The sequence below is a fragment of the Bison bison genome, unplaced genomic scaffold, assembly GCF_000754665.1.
Source record: "Bison bison bison isolate TAMUID 2011002044 unplaced genomic scaffold, Bison_UMD1.0 scf7180017864373, whole genome shotgun sequence".
Taxonomy (NCBI): domain Eukaryota; kingdom Metazoa; phylum Chordata; class Mammalia; order Artiodactyla; family Bovidae; genus Bison; species Bison bison.
Window position 1 is genome coordinate 7,335,219 of NW_011494945.1, and position 17,460 is coordinate 7,352,678.

Here is a 17,460-nt window from a genome sequence, read left to right on the forward strand (position 1 = left end):
ACATCCTATTGGTTGTCTCTGAAGAACCTTGACTAAAATATATGTCATAAAGCTTAACTGTGTTTCCACAGAGCTAGAGTAATAACAGCAAAGGGGATGTGTGGTCTCTGTGCTCTTTGGGGCTTTAAATAGGAATGAAATTTCAAATTCTACACAAAGTAGATAGTTAAGAAAATCTTACAGATATTCTTTAAAGACTTAGGCAAAATGGTGGACCAGACTATTTCAACAGAAAGTAAGCATTTTTCTTTCAGAAATGTTATTTTACAGGTTTGTTTCACCCTTAAGGGTTTTCACTTGGTGTTACATATTTTTGAGAACCCATCTCCAACTTTATACTCAAAATCAGTAGAGATGTCATTTAATGTGCAGAAATTTTACATACAACTCATCAGTAAAGTGGCTCAGCTCAAAAACATACTAGTAAAGAATTCTCAGCTCAAAAATACCCTGTGATTAGAGAACTGAATATATGCAAGATAACAAATGATTATACAAATTTAAAGAGTTTTCAAGGTAAAGAAAATTATCTTTTTGCATTATTCCTTCCTAGACAGCTATATGTCCAAAAATATTCAATAAAATTTTTGATGAGTCTATTTCAAGACATTGCATGTGTTTACTTCACTAGAATTAAGGATGTTGTATAAAAATCAACAGATTACAAGAGGTACTTACATAACCCAGAAAAGTCATATGCTTTATGTTCATTTTAACAACTTAAGATTTTCTTTGCAAAGCTTGGATTCATTTGAAAACTTATGAGAAACAGAATCCTGAAAGGTAAAGAAAACACTAACAAGTGCCTCCTATGTAGCCAGGGTACACATAGCATGTTCTATATATTATCTTACTTCTCCAAAAAAATCTAAGGTAGGCATTGCTATTCCTTACAAATGAGGGAACTAAAACACCACAAAAAGTTAGAAAATGTTAAGTGAATGTGCAAGATAGGAGCTCAAGCTAAACGACCCCAAACCACCAGGATACTTCGCTCATTAAAATCACCATAACACTACAGACAAGTGAAGACTGTGCTCCCAGTTATCGCAGCCAGGAAACAGAAAATCAAAACACAAACCTCTCTCAGGCCCTCTAATTTGAAGTACTCAAGCCTCCTGGAGCAACCATCAACCCACTCCTGGGTTTCCACCCTACTCAGGCCCAGCTAGAGCTCTGACCTGCCTGCACTCTGGGGTCAACCTCCCTCTGCTAATAAACGGTACTCTTCCAAAACCCAGCAGCAGCAGCAGATTTTTTTTCTACTGAAGTATAGTTGGTTTACAATGCTGTGTTAGTTTTAGCTACAGCAAAGTGACTCAGTTACACACACACACATATATATATATGCTTTTTTCAGATTTTGTTTCATTACAGGCTATTATAAGACATTGAATATAGTTACCGGTGCCAGATAGTGTTCTTGCCTGCAGAATCCCAGGGACGGGGGAGCCTGGTGGGCTGCCCTCTATGGGGTCGCACAGAGTCGGACACGACTGAAGTGACTTAGCAGCAGCAGCCAGATAGTAGGTCCTTGTTGTTTACTCCTGATTTACCCCTCCTCTCTCCATTCCTCCTTGGTAACCATAGTTTTTTTCCTATGTGTATGAATCAGCAGCTTTTTTACTAAAAGCCCAAAGTTGAAATGTTAGAGCAAAGAAATTCCTTTCTATATAAATATAAAAGTGCTTATACTTCACATAACTGGCTCTTAAGAATTCTGACTAACTAGATTAATGTACACCTTTTTGAGTTTTGAGAACCAAGTATTAACATATTTGGCACTAAATGAAGACCCAGCTCTCAAAAACAAAGATGACACCAAGTCAGGAGACAGACCAATGGATCACAGTTGTGATTCAAAATGATGTTGATGTGCCACAAAACGGGATAAAAGTACCAAAAGGTGTAAATAGGTTCAAAAACTTAATTATACTGAAAAGAATCAATTGAAAACTTTTCAGCAGAAGAACTGAATATGCAACAACAAATAAAGTAGCCATAGAGTATAAAGCTCTGTACTAAAAACTTCAAACAACCATCTAGACAGACACTGTAACTGCACTCAAAATGCCAACAGGGCACTGGGAGAGATTTAAAAAAGTGGATAAACAACTTTAATAAAATGTGGTACCAAGTAAAGGGAAGAGAAGGATGCTATGAGATCACAGAGCCAAAGCACCTAGGTTAAGGAGGTTAAGTAAGGTTACTCAGGAAATGATGTTTCAATTGAGAGCAAAAAAGAGAAACAGGAGTTAGCCAGGGAAAAATAGAAAAAAGAGAAGGAGGTGCATCAGGCTGAGAGAAGGCTCTGAAATATGAGAGGACCGTACATTACAGAAAATGAAACAAGTTCAGTACTGAGATAAAATATAAAAGGCCCAGGGGCAAGAATTAAGATACTAGAAAAATACAAAGAAACCAGGTGACACAGGGCTTTACAATGGTAAATTTAAAGTTAAATTCAAATAGTTTTTTAATTTAATACTGAAGATACCAGGGAGCCACTTAGGAGTTTTAAAGAATTTGGTGGCTTAATTATACCTCCTCTTAAGCAAAGAAGAAGGATGCTGTGCTGTGCTGTGCGTAGTGGTTCAGTTGTGTCCGACTCTCTGAGAGCCTATGAACTGTGGCCCGCCAGGCTCCTCTGTCCATGGGGATTCTCCAGGCAAGAATACTGGAGCGGGTTGCCATGCCCTCCTCCAGGGGATCTTCCCAACCCAGGGATCGAACCCAGGTCTCCCATATTGTAGGCGGATTCTCTACTGTTTGAGCCACCAGAAAAGTGCAAGGAGAAGGATACTGGAAAACAATTTAACAGCTTTATCCTTCTGACATATTAGCAATGACCTGTTGCAAATACAATAGGGGAAAAAAGGATCCCACTTACAATTAAGATTAAAAAGTCTAAAATAAAGAAGAGTCATATTAACAATCAATCTGTAAGATCTATGTGAAGAGAACTAAATTTTCAAAGGCATAAATGAAAATTTGGAAAACTGGACACAATGTTATGGAAAAGAAAGGCACAACATCATAACACTGTCAATTCTGTACAATTTACAGATTAAACACAGTTCCATCAAATTCCAATTCCAACATCTTTAGAAAATCATGAAGATGTGAAGTAATGAGGAGGATTTTATCTACCAGATGAGAAAATAATTATAAAACACTGTGGAGAAGGCAATGGCACCCCACTCCAGTACTCTTTCCTGGAAAATCCCATGGGCAGAGGAGCCTGGTAGGCTGCAATCCATGGGGTCGAGAAGAGTCAGAAACGACTGAGCGACTTCACTTTCACTTTTCACTTTCATGCACTGGAGAAGGAAATGGCAACCCACTCCAGTGTTCTTGCCTGGAGAATCTCAGGGACGGGGGAGACTGGTGGGCTGCCGTCTATGGGGTCACACAGAGTTGGACATGACTGAAGCGACTTAGCAGTAGCAGTGATCCAAAGATCAATGAACAGAATAGATATTCCAAAGCAAGTCTTCACTAAATAACTTAATATAGATAATAAAAAAGAAAGGTATACCAAATCTTATCACTGTTCTTTAATCACCCAACTTGAAATTATTACTTTGTTATTTACTTTATGTCTGTCTCTCTCAACTAGACTACAAGTCACAAGAGGGAAGGTAAAAGTCATTCAGGATCGTCTGACTCTTTGCAACCCAATGGACTACATAGTCCTTGGAATTCTCCAGGCCAAAATAGTTCAGTGAGTAGCCCTTCCCTTCTCCAGGGGATTTTCCCAAGCCAGGGATAGAACCCAGGTCTCCTGCACTGCAGGCAGATTCTTTACCAGCAGGAAAGCCAAAAGAGAAGACATCATGTCTGTTTAATTCACTGTATACCCTGCACCTACAATGCCTGGCATATGATAGGCACACAATAAATATTTGTTGAATAAATGAATTAAGCAATGGGAGCCAAGAGATCATTCAACAAGTGACAGCTAGACAACTAGAATAGAAAAGTTAATTTAGATTATCCCCTCATAGTACATACCAAAATACTTTCCAGATGGCTTTAAAATGTAAATACATTAAAAATTTCAAACCAAAAAAATAAAGTACAGGTGAATATCTTCCTAGTCCAGTGGTCTGCAAACTATGGTCAGCAGGCCAATGGCTATACCCAATAGTCTATTGTCTCTGGCTGTTTTCACAGTACCAGAATTGAGTACAATTGTTCATCGGTATCCGCAGGAGATTGGCTCAAGGAGCCCCTTCATATACCAAAATCGACAAATGCTCAAGTCCCTGATATAAAATGGTACAGTACAATAAATACAGTTGGCCCTCTGCATACACAGATGTTCAACTCAAAAATAAGGATGGCCAATTATAGCTGCAATAGAGACCATGGCAGGCAAGGACAAAAGTATTACCTGACCCTTTCCAGAAAAAGGTTGCCAATCCCTGACTTACTCTCCTAACAGGTGTGGACTTTCTAAAGCTAATCCTGTCTGGACAATGACAATCATCTGTGAAACTCAGACTTAATGAATCCCAATTAAATCCCTGTAGTAATGGATCAAAAACATAACCGTAAGAGCTAAAATTATAAAATGTTTAGAAGAAAACATCATTGTAAATCTTCATGACCTTGGATTAGGCAATGATTTCTTAGTTATGATACCAAAAGCAAAAGCGACCAAACAAAAAATAAATTGGACTTCATCAAAATTAATACTTTTGTATTAATAAAGGACATTACCAAGAAAGTGATGATACAACCCACAGAATGGGAGAAAACATTTGCAATCTATAATCTGACATAATTCATTAAGAAATAGAATCCAACAATTTCACCTATGAGTATTTCTCTGAAGGAAACAAAATCACTATCTCAAAAAAATCACTGCACCCCCATGTCCACTGTGTGTGCATGCTCAGTCACTAAGTCGTGTCCCACTCTTTGTGACCCCATGAACTGTAGCCTGTCAGGCTCCTCTGTCCATTGCTGCTGCTGCTGCTGCTGCTGATGCTAAGTCGCTTCAGTTGTGTCCAACTCTGTGCGACCCCATAGACAGCAGCCCACCAGGCTCCGCCATCCCTGGAATTCTCCAGGCAAGAACACTGGAGTGGGTTGCCATTTCCTTCTCCAATGTATGAAAGTGAAAGTGAAGTCGCTCAGTAAGTGTCCGACTCTTCGAGACCTACCAGGCCGCGACCTACTCTTCTGCAGCCTACCAGGCTCCTCCGTCCATGGGATTTTCCAGGCAAGAGTACTGGAGTGGGGTGCCATTGCCTTCTCCGTCTGTCCAATGCAGCATTATTTAAATAGCCAACACATAAAAACAAGTGTAAATCAACATATGAAAGGATAAATCAACAGTAACATAAACCAGGGTGTTGACTGCCATTTTGAGTAAAAAACTAATGACTTTAAGGGTACACAATGTGACCCTTTGAGTACTACAAATGTTCTATTTTTGATTTGGGTTATATTTACACAAATCTGTTTATAAAAATTCAGTAGGCTTTACAATTACCACTTGTGTACTTTTCTAAATGAATCGTATACATTAATAAGTATACTTAAAAAATAAAAATGAAGTTCACAGTGATTATCTTTCCTGTATTTTCTACTATGCACATGTAGTATTTTTATAATAAAAATAATTTACTTTTAATAGAAAAAAATAACTCATCAAGTATAAACAAAGGAGACCTGTCTTAATAGCCCAAGGAGCCTTAAGGTGAGACATGAATATGACCTGGCCACCAAGTTAATGCACCAGGACACAGAAAAGGTAACCTAAAGTACTGTTCTGGCCAGAAATGTCCAAAGGAATATACTGATATGTGGACCGTGTTTACAGAATGACATTCAGAAACCATACTGTAGTCTCAAGAAGGGAAGTACTTCAGGGATCTAGAAACCGTAAGATTTCATAAGAATGTCATGAGATGCGACTGTAAGACAAGAGAGGTTGACACTAAGGAGAGAGTAACATCCCAGCACTTTGTGTCTAGCATACAGGTGCACCAAGAAATATTTGCAGAATGAATGCACAGATGAATGGGAGAAATATAAGTCTTTGATGTTGTAAAGGCTGTCAAATGGAATTGGGACAAGGAAATATGATAAATGAATAAATGACTATATAAATTAATAAGATACACATCATCGGTCTTAATATACTTAGAAAACTGCCATGAGAATAATGAGAACTAGAGTTATATAAGCTGTCCTTGGGGAAAGAGTCAAGATGAATGAGGAGAAGTTACAGAGAAGCTCAAATCTCAGCCTATTAAAGTATTTTCTAGCAATTAGGGCTACCCAAAAATGAACAGAATGCCTCAAAAAGAAATAAAGGCAGAAAGTACATTCCCATCTGACATTTGACTACATAACCCAGAGGTCCCCTTCAGCTCTATTATTCTATGATCCTACGAAATGTTATCATTGTATCTCACTGCACAGCAAATAATTAACAACTGGAGTTACTCTGAAAACAGTATCCATAAGCAATATCTTACTAAATGAAGATATGATACCTAAGTGACTTACCTGAATACTATAAATCAAATTTGAACAGCTTTCTTTGAAACATTATGATGAAAGCAGTAGCTCATATTTTCTAAGACCCTCTAGATATATTCAGGATATCCAGAGAAAAGGTAGTTAAATCTAGGATAACAACAACCATCCTGGTTATCTGTAGAGGCCCTCCACACAATCTTAGAAAAATCAAAACTGCATTTTCTAGAATTCAAAGCATTGAAATCAGACTGAGTCCTTTGCCATTGTTAACATAAGTGAGTCTGCCCCCCAAATCAAAAAGGTTTTAGTAATTATACATAGAGCTGAGTTCGTCCTATTCCTTTTCACTGACTGGAATCCACCACCTCTACCATTTCAATATTACCATTTCAATTACTCCTGGCATAGCCCCACACTTATATAACATGTCTTATGGTTTTCAAAGGACTTTCTCATACAATAACTTATTTGAGCCTCATAGATGACATTTGAGCCTCATGATGACATGTTAGTTAGGATGACTAATCTCATTCGACAGATGAGAAAAAGGAAATATCAAATTAAATGACTGATTCAGTACCAGAGGATGAAACCAAAATCACAATCTAGCCTTCCCAGGTTACATTTTATTATTCATCAGGTATCCCATATGTTCATTAGTCCTAAAACAGAACTGATCAGAATTCTTCTAAGTAATAGTTATGGGATAAAAGGAGCTTTACTTTTTCACAAAGAGAAAGAAGACTGTTGCCAAAAAGAACACACGCTTAGTTAAATGAAATCAAAACTATATGAGGAATTTAGATTTCCAGTTTAAAATGTTTACCCAACTGCTGTGAGAAAAATGCACAATCAGGAAAAGCACGTTTAATATTTCTAAAGGGTTGGATTAAAATTTCAGCTGTAAACTTCATTACTGTAATTAGATTTTTAATGCATATTTATTAAACATCCATTCAAATACTGTGTTCACAATTATTCATGAGTGTTTTGTACATTTGTGTTGATTTTAACAAACTATAAACAGTGGCCACTGACCAGAAATGTTCTCCTACAATGACAGAAGCCCATGCTAAGGTCATATGCAGCCCGTTTATGCTCTATTATGGTCTATTCATACCCAAAGAAAAACATTCAGCTGCCTTTCTGAAAACTGCAATGGTCATCAATGACCCAAAAAGTCAGATTTACCAGTGACACTAAAAGACCTATGTTTGATTCAGTGATGAATAAACAAAGTGCAGAATAGAAGAAAATCAAATCTTAATTAAACTCTTTCTTTAGAAAAACAACATAAGCCATCATCAAGGAATGCATCACAAGATGATTTACTTTATTTATAAATGGCTGATTTAGGGGCTTTAAAAGGGTGCTTTTGATTTAAATAGAAAAATTATGAAAATTGAAACTAAATGCTTGCCAGTTATCATTCTTTTCCTTTAGAAGCTAGTTAATCTTCAATCTGTCAATGTGTGTAACTTTACAAAAGGAAAAAAAACAGTACTTTAAATTTCATAACAAATCAGTAAAATACTGCCTAAAAATCTGAATAAAGCTATTCTGAAGTAATTATAGGCATGGCCTAGCATACTGAGTAACTCCTTAATATTCACTCTTTCCAAACACTACTTAATAATGAAATCTAAGAGATCTATTTTCTTTCAAACAATAAAGAAAAATAACATCTATTTGTTATGTTCATTTAAAATTTTTTACACACATATATAAAAGAATTTTTAAATGGAATCTATAGGAGTTATATATAAGATATAAATTGCATTATGGAGCTTTGAAATAACTAAGATCTACATGTTCAGGCTTTAAAAATTGCTGAAAACAGGTGTACCTGGTCAAGAACATGGACAGATAATGTTGAAAACTATCTTTGAGGATGAGCTGAATGGAGAGAAGAAATAAGAAGGACAAGCAGGATAGTGAAAGAAGGTTAAGAAAAAGATTCCAAAGATTAAAGTATGAGTTACCTCCAACAGGGTGCACACAGAAATGAGACCTCAACAGAGGACTTCAGGCAAGGAAGACAAAACACAGCAGGAAGAACAGACATATTCAAAAGGCTCTTAAGAGAGAAATTAGAACAAATCTTAGTCACTAGTCAGAGAAAATTACGAGAAACAGTGTGAGAGAGAGTCAAGCTGAGGCCACATAACCTTCTGTCAATTTACAGAGCATATTAGTGTACTGGTGCCAAGGCTGAACTATCAATTTCAAGACCATTGACTATTACTTCTGTAGTACTTTTGTGAAAAGACAAATCCAAAATAGTTAAATCCATTTAACATTCACCATTCACTTAAAGAGAATGCAGATCACTAGGTAAAAAGCAGTGCTAATTTACGGTAGATCAGTAATCTGTCTCTAGACTTCTAAAGTTCCTTTTGAATGGTTCCACTCTTAAGTAAGCAAGTAAGTGAAAGTAAGTGAAAGTCGCTCAGTCGTGTTTAACTCTTTGAGACCCCATGGACTAAAACAAGACAGTCCATGGAATTCTCTAGGCCAGAATACTGGAGTGGGTAGCCTTTCCCTTCTCCAGGGGATCTTCCCAACCCAGGGATCAAACATAGGTCTCCTGCATTGCAGGCAGATTCTTTACCAGCTGAGCCACAAGGGAAGCCCAAGAATACTGGAGTGGGTAGCCTATCCCTTCTCCAGTGAATCTTCCCGACCCAGGAATCAAATGGGGTCTCCTGCATTGCAGAAGGATTCTTTACCAACTGAGCTATCAAGGTAGCCCTGTTCAAAAGTTCCACTCTTGAATCCATCCTATTTCATCTGCCAACCCTCCACCACAGAATTACATTTGGACACTAGCTATGCCATGTAGTAAGTTCTACTATGCTTTAAAAAAAATTAACTGAAAGAAACCTGTTATTATTTACTCACTTGCTAAGTTGTGTCCGACTCTTTTGCAACCCTATGGACTGCAGCACACCAGGCTCCTCTGTCCACGGGATTTCCCAGGCAAGAATACTGGAGTGGGTTGCCATTTCCTTCTCCAGAGGGTCTTCCCCACCCAGGGATCAAACTCACGTCTCCTGCACTGGCAGGTGGAATCTTTACCACTGAGCCACCAGGGAAGCCCAAAGAAACCATTATCATGAAGTTAATCAGTCTCAGGAGGAGGCATGAACATTCTTTTCTAATACAATAATAAATGTTAATAGAAATCCAAGAAATATGAAGTTTCACACAGGGTATTCATCTAATTGGGTAATAAAAGTCCAAAGTCCATGTTCTTAATCACTAATCTATACCACCAATAAATAATACCAACTCAAATGGTTGAGTTCTACTCACAATAATACCTGATGAGGATCTCCAATGTGCGTGTACTAAAAAAGAGATTGTGAGCTAAAGGTAAAGATGAATCATCAGTTAACAGAGAGATCTAAAAATACAACATTGAGATGCAGAAGGACAGTATAATAATAAGAAATCACAAGATGTGACTCTCATATTCTCTCACCTCTAGGAAACAAACAATTTCTAAGGCTAGCTTAAGTAAAATAGATATGCTGATTTTACGTTCTAGAAAAATTAAAAGCACTCTCCTCCTTGGTTTCTCTCCTCTTACTCCTATGACCTCTCTAACTGCTCCCTGACAAGGTCACATTCTTTTGCTCATAAAATAAGTTTTCCTTAAGAAGTCATTCCTAGTCTTTCCTCCTTTTCATTCTACAAATATTACCAAGCTAGTTCTTCCATTCTCATGTGTCTCAGCACCTCCTATTTCCTTTCTTAGATGCATCTCTCATACTTCCTACAACTAATTAGATTTATTTACCTAGAATTATCACTAACATCTCAAATTTAATATATCCAAAATGGAACCTCCCCTAAAACACCTCTGGCCTTACTTTTTGTTTGTTTAGTTTTCTTTGATAGACAGAATATGATGCCATTAAGTTGCCCAAAGTAGGAAACCCAAATTGACCTTAACTCTGCTATTTCCTTGTCTCCCCCAGAGAGGGTCGATTTACCAAAACAATATCTCTGAACTCCCTCCTTTGCTGCCCTGCTCTCCATTTTTACCAGTAATTCAGGCCCTAAGTCACTCTCCTAGATAATCACCATGCTTCCAATATTCCCCCATCCAGGCATTCCTGATCTGTTTTTCAGGTGGCCCCAAGGACAAATATACTAAAGTGGACCTGATCACTTCTCAAGAAATATTCAACAAAATCACCCTGAGCCTACATGTTTGTATACTATACAAGACTCTTCTAACCAGAATCTGGCCCACCTGCCAAGCTTCATCTCTACCTACTCCCCCTGAGGAATTATACCTACACCAATAAGGGCCAGTCACAGCTCACTCCTACACTTTTGCTTAAAAGCCCTTCCATTTCCAAGCAAAGCTGCTTTCTTTTGTGTAGTCCTACAACACTTCTGATGAGCCTAGATATGTTGGTGTTAACGTTTATCGTCTTGCTAAAGAGCTAGTAGAACATAGTGGTTAAGTTTGTGCTTCTGGAGCAAAAATGCCTGGGTTCAAATACCACTAGAGTGGCTGGTCAGACTGTTTATCTATAAAATAGAGATAACAACAACTTTACATAAATAGTACAGGAAACTCTATTCAAAATTCTGTAATAACTTATATGGGAAAAGAATCTGAAAAAGAATGAATAAATACATATGTACAACTGAATCACTTTACTCCTGAAACACAATGTTGTTAATCAACTATATTCCAATATAAAATATAAATTTTTAAAATGTAAATAGTAAGTAACCCCACCCCCAAAAAAAATCAAGAAAAGGATAGAAAACAAATTTAAATCAGACTCCAAATACTGAATAACATTTAACTTAAATTTCTTCTTTTACTTAAAGAAGGAGAGGGAGCAATTTTAGTTACAGTTAAATTGACTTCTATCCTAATTACATTTTCATCAAATGTCCACATTCAAAACTGGCTAAATCTTGAGTATAGGAGATAGTATGAGTTCAGGTTAATAGCATTGGCCTTAGGCTCAGATGTAAGTCCAGACACAGCCTTTACTTGAACCCACAAGTTCTGTCACTTAACTAGCCATATAACTTTTGCAACCTTGGGTTTTTCATCCCCAAAATAAGGATAATGAGAATTAAATAAGGTAAGGTATGTAGAAAGCAGTTAGCATACTGTATGACCCCGAACAAACATTCAATAAGTCTCATGTTGTTACGATGTTCCTTAAGTCCTAATTTTCAGAAATTATGGTACATGCATAGAATGGAATTCTATTTTAACCATTAAAAATGTGAGGCAGTTCTACATGTATTGATGTGGAATGACTGCCAAGATATAGTATCAATACATGAAAAAAAACATAAGGCTAGGAAAGTGTGTACAGTACATTACCACTTCTATTTTTCTGTAGCACATACCACAGATATTTATAAATATATATATGTGTATATATGTACACACACACAGATATATATATATATATATATACACACATACACACACACACAGAATGTCTCTGGAAGAATACATAAGAAACAAGTATCAGTAGTTGCTTCTGGGAAGAAAAACTAAGTGGCTGTGGGACAGGGGTGGAAGAAAGTCAACATTTTACCTAATTCCTTTTTGTACCTTTGAATTTCGTATTGTTTACTTCTAGTGTCTATACTGCAAAAAAAAAAAAAATTCTAAGTTTATATTATGATCAAAGAAACCTCATGCTACCAAAATATTCCATTAGATAGTAAGTGTGCTAAGCCACTTCAGTCTTGTTCTACTCTGTGACACCCTATGGGCTGTAGTCTGCCAGGCTGCTCTGTCCATGGGATTCTCAAGGCAAGAATTCTGGAGTGGGTTGCCATTTCCTTCTCCAGTATAGGAGGTGGATTATGCTAAACTTTACAGTAAAACCTAAAGGGACTTAACCACAGTTCCAGTATTAATTTCAATTCTATTGTTGATAATAATCAAAGACTGAGAGAGCTTTAGCTAAATTAGACAACGACAAACAATCTATTGAGATCTATGGGGGGAGTGGCCTGGAGATTTTTTTTTTTTTAAAGAAAGTTATGTGGATGAGGGAACAATAAGAATAACATCACTCAAAAAAAAAAAACATATATATATATATAAATATATATAAGGCGCCAAACATTGTGCTAAGTGCTGAGGAAACTGACATCTGGTCCTTGCCTTTGAGTAACCTGCAATTTAGTTGAAGTATATGAACAGAAGTATATGAGCGACAGAACTGAACTGAACTGATGTGAACAGAGCAGTAAAATTAGCACTCCTGGTGGGCTTGCTTACTTAAAATACAGGTTCATTTATTCATGAACACATAACAATTCGAATGAATGAATGGTGTAAGCCTTGGTGACAAAATACACTTCGCTGAAGCCTCTAGTAACTTGAAAAGTACATGAGAACTCGACCCCTCAATCTGAGAATGTTTGTACACTTCCATTCCCGGAATCCAGAGAGCTCGCGGAGCCTGCAGGTGTCAGAGGCTTGGCTTTTCACTACAGTCCCGGGATACCAGGCTGGAGACATTGGGACTGCGAACGCGCAGGTTGGAAGAATTCCTAGACCTCACCCCCAACCCCTCACCCCCACTTGAATCCTTTCAAGCCAGGTACTCCCACACCTGGGCTTACAAAGTCTCAACTGTAACAGCCGGGGTCCGGGGGACAACAAACCCTGAGTCGAACCCTGACCCTCAAAATGAAAAGTCATTCTGGGCTACCTCCCTCAGTGCTTAGTGCTCCTCCTGGAGCAAGCAATAATACTAGAGCACGAGAGGGTGAAATCCCTCTGGAGGAAACCTCTCGAAAACTGAACCAAAGCGGCAGTATATGGAGCTCGAGGAGGGTTGACTGCCCCGAGGCTTCCTGGGTCATAAGCAGTGGGCTTGGCTTACTCCAGACACAGTCACTAACCTTTACAAAGAGGGTTTCCAGGGGCGATGGCCGAAGGGGTGAGAGCAGCGGCCCAAGCCCTGCACCCAACACATCTCCCTCTCAGCCGGCTCTGCGTTAAGCACAGGGTAACCAAGGGCGACCATGAGGCCGCCATCTTGAGCTCCGCACCAGGGGAGGAAGAGGAAAACTTTATTGAAACCCAGAAGAGAGACGGTAGCACAGACAAACGTGGCCGGGTTCATGGAAGGCTCCGCCCGAGAGAATGAGCAGCGGAAGAACTCGACCTCTAGTAGCGAGGGGGCGGGCTGGCCTCCGATGCCCTTTGGATCCTTCCAGACATAGCAAATCTGGACTACGACTCCCAGCATGCAGTGCGGCGGCACCGAGGGCGGGGCGGGCAGCTCAAGCCTGGCGAGAGGGACAATTGTCCATGCAGAGGGTGCAACAGAGGATTCCAAAACACTTTCAAGGAGTTAGAACGTGATTACAGCTTGTATTCAAACAACCATCCCTGAGCCTTTTAGGTTAGAGAACCTGACCGAGATTGCAAAATCAAAAGTGCAGGCTCATGTTTTAACGAAATGTTCATGTTACCTTCCATAAATGGTAGGATTTATTTGCCTCCAGCGTCCAACTCATCTTTAGCAGAGTATCTGAAATGTGCTCCTACCACTTTTGCTTTCTGTATTTTAATACCATAAATTATTTTTGATGTGGCGTACACTCAAACGTTTTTATTTTTTTTTTATTTTTCACTTGGTATTATCTTTAATTACAAAGACTTTTCCAATCACATCACATAGAGATCACTTTATCCACTGCTCTGTTTGGCTACCAATCTCTTATCTCTCTCCTCAGCAATGGTAAGGCGAATACCCTTTCCACGGGGAAGAGAGATCCACGGTTTGTCGCCTTTGCCAATAACGAAAATGTTTGAGAGCCGTGTGGCAAAGCTGTTGCCGTTCGCATCTTTCACATGAACTACATCAAAAGAACCTGGATGCCTCTCCCGGTTTGTAATCACACCAATTCTTCCCAGGTTAGCACCTCCAGTCACCATGCACAGGTTACCAGTGTCAAATTTGATGAAATCAGTAATCTTGCCAGTCTCCAAGTCAATCTGAATGGTATCATTCACCTTGATGAGGGGATCAGGGTAACGGATGGTACGAGCATCATGGGTTACCAGATGAGGGATTCCTTTTGTTCCCACAAATATCTTTCTTACTTTGCACAATTTATACTTGGTCTCCTCAGGTGTAATACGATGAACAGCAAAGCGACCCTTGGTGTCATAGATCAAATGAAAGTTCTCTCCAGTCTTATCAATGCTGATGACATCCATAAAACCAGCAGGGTAGGTTATATCTGTGCGGACTTTGCCATCGATCTTAATGAAACGCTGCATGCAAATCTTCTTTACTTCATCTCCAGTTAGGGCATACTTAAGTCTATTCCTTAGGAAAATGATTAGGGGGAGACACTCCCTTAGCTTGTGGGGGCCGGTAGATGGACGAGGGGCAAACACACCGGTCAGTTTATCCAGCATCCAATGTTTTGGAGCTGCTATGCGTTTCAGGTGCTTCTTGGGACCCCGAGCCATGGCTGCGTTAGGCACGAAAAGAGCCACTCAAACGTTTTTAAAGAACATGGGGAAATGTATGTAACATGGGAAAGCCAATGGCCTAAAATGAATGAGTGGATAGAATGGCCATGGGACAGTGTATCTAAAGAAGAATTTCTAGGTGATCTGCCCTATTTTGGTTAATCAAAAACTGTTTTGAGTCACTATGCTAAATACATTGGGAATACAAACTGCTGACCTGAAGAGTTAGTCAATCTGGTAGGAGGGATAAACACAACAACAAAATGTTTAACCACGTGTTGTGGAATCAATGAAAGAACACTTTGGGAAATCAGGAAGGCCTTCTAGAAGCTTTACTTTCAACAGGAAATGAAGACCTTCCAAGAACAAGGAATAGAGTGAGTTAAGGCAGGAAAGAAAATACGGATTACAGAAAGGAGAAAGCCAAGTTTCAAACTACACTATAAAGAGTTCCAGAAAATTGGGTTGTTGGTCTACAATAGACCTCCTCACCCATCACAGCCTTGTGTTGGTGAGGGGGCTTGACTAACTCAATGCAGCCATGAGCCAGGCCCTGCAGGGCCACCCAAGAGGGGCCAGTCATAGTGAAGAGTTCTAACAAAATCTTCTACAATAGAAGATTCCAAAGAAACAGGAAAAGAGAGCATGTAGCATGGTATAATATTTTGGAGACTTCTTTACTGACTGTCAAATCATTTATGGAAAAATTATTTTGATTATCTTCCAAAATATGTTGTCAGATTTTTTTCTATCTTTAATTACGTCTGAAAGGACAAACTATTCCTGCATGTTTGTTTCATTTAATATCACTAATTTTTGGTGTGACACTTTGTGAAAGACCTTTTGAAAAAAATTGGACTATTTCTTCCTTGACTTACACATTTATCACACTCAAGACTTTCAGAGAGTGTCTGAGTATTATCTTGTTTGCTCTTGGAAAACTACTGCTTGTCTTGGTCAATGAAATTACCTCTTATTAAAGATTCCAAGTTTAATAATTACAAAAGTGAAATAAGAACTCATGTATAGTTTAATGCCAAACTTCTAGGAAGATTTACGGGAAATTTTCACATGACTGTACAAGTGGACGGAAACATGGCAAATGAACTTTGTTGTGTACAAATATAAGGTAACTTAGAAATAAATTACATTTTTTGTATTCAAGAGAATTGATAATGATAGAAGACTAATTAAGTAGCCATTGTAAACTATTTTATTAAAACATCAATCCCAGGGACTTCCATGGTGTTCCAGTGGCTAAGACTCCACACTCCCAATACAAGAGGCCTAGGTTCCATCCCTGGTCAGAGAACTAGATCCCACATGCTGCAACTAAGACCTGGCTCAGCCAAATAAATCAATACTTTTTAAAATAAACAAAAACATTCCATCACAGATTCTAAAGTTGTAATGCCTCCCTAAAGTCCATGGAAGGAAATACAATTTATTCTGTATCTTGAAAAAAATCAAGATCTGGTTCTTAACTACCTTACCGTCTTCTCACATTGAATGAATGAAGCCCTGTGATTTAAGTATCTCATTTGTTTTCATGCCAAGTCGCTTCAGTAGTGTCCAACTCTGTGTGACCCCATAGGCGGCAGCCCACCAGGCTCCCCGTCCCTGGGATTCTCCAGGCAAGAACACTGGAGTGGGTTGCCCTTTCCTTCTCCAATGCATGAAAGTGAAAAGTGAAAGTGAAGTCACTCAGTCGTGTCCAACTCTTCAGGACCCTATGGACTGCAGCCTACCGGGCTCCTCCGTCCACCAGATTTTCCAGGCAAGAGTACTGGAGTGGGGTGCCATTGCCTTCTCCATTTGTTTTCATGAATCTCCATATATATTATTTTCAAAAAAGCTGGAAAACGGATCTTATCTTCCTACTCCCTATCCCAAACTTTATTTCCTAAGTGTGTTCTGATACTTTTTTAATTAGAAAAAAATAACTACTGGGATTAGCAGATACAAACTACTATATATACATTATATAAACAAGTCCTACTGTGTAGCACAGAGAACTATATTCAATATCCTGTAATAAACCATAATGGAAAAGAATATGTATGTATATGTGTGTAACTGAATCATTTTGCTGTATACCAAAAACTAACACATTTGTTCAACCGTACTTCAATTGTAAAAAAAGAATCATGAAAACTAGTAATTGAATATTTCCAGGGCAATTCCAAGAATGTTCCAGGTTTAATACTGCATATGTATTCAGTATTTATCATTACAAAAACAAAAAAATGCCATGTGTATGGATATCCAGACTTATGAGAAAAGTTATTTTTAAATCTTGTGTGTGTGTTAGTTGCTCAGTCATGTCCAACTCTTTGCAACCCTGTGGATTGTATGTTGCCTATAGGCCATCCGTGGCATTCTCCAGGCAAGAGTACTGGAATGGGTTGCTATTTCCTCCACCAGGGATCTTCCTGACTCAGGGATTGAACCTGGGTCTTCTGCTT

At 38.5% G+C, this 17,460-nt stretch overlaps 2 protein-coding genes across 9 annotated transcripts in view; both read right to left on the bottom strand.

The window, feature by feature from the left end:
* Window positions 1–13,699, bottom strand: part of LACE1 (lactation elevated 1) — a 201,090-nt gene extending 187,391 nt beyond the window's left edge. For 4 of the 8 annotated variants that reach the window (XR_826770.1, XR_826771.1, XR_826769.1 and 1 more), the window contains exon 1: window positions 13,408–13,697. Coding sequence is in view for 3 of the 8 variants with exons in the window: in XM_010856641.1 (XP_010854943.1) it covers window positions 13,408–13,543 (136 nt within the window). In the remaining 5 variants the exon portion in view is untranslated. Of the gene's footprint in view, window positions 1–13,407 lie in introns of all 8 variants that reach the window. The other 4 variants (XR_826767.1, XR_826768.1, XM_010856642.1 and 1 more) reach the window with 4 other exon arrangements.
* A 436-nt stretch (window positions 13,700–14,135) lies between these two features.
* Window positions 14,136–15,011, bottom strand: LOC105000670 (40S ribosomal protein S4, X isoform-like). Its single transcript, XM_010856645.1, has one exon. The coding sequence runs from the start codon at window positions 14,990–14,992 to the stop codon at window positions 14,201–14,203; it is 792 nt and encodes a 263-aa protein (XP_010854947.1). The 5' UTR covers window positions 14,993–15,011; the 3' UTR covers window positions 14,136–14,200.
* Between the last annotated feature and the right edge of the window lie 2,449 nt (window positions 15,012–17,460).

What these genes read in the sequence shown, in the direction of transcription:
- LOC105000670 (XM_010856645.1), bottom strand. Translation starts at nt 14,992, where the DNA reads ATGGCTCGGGGTCCCAAGAAGCACCTGAAACGCATAGCAGCTCCAAAA.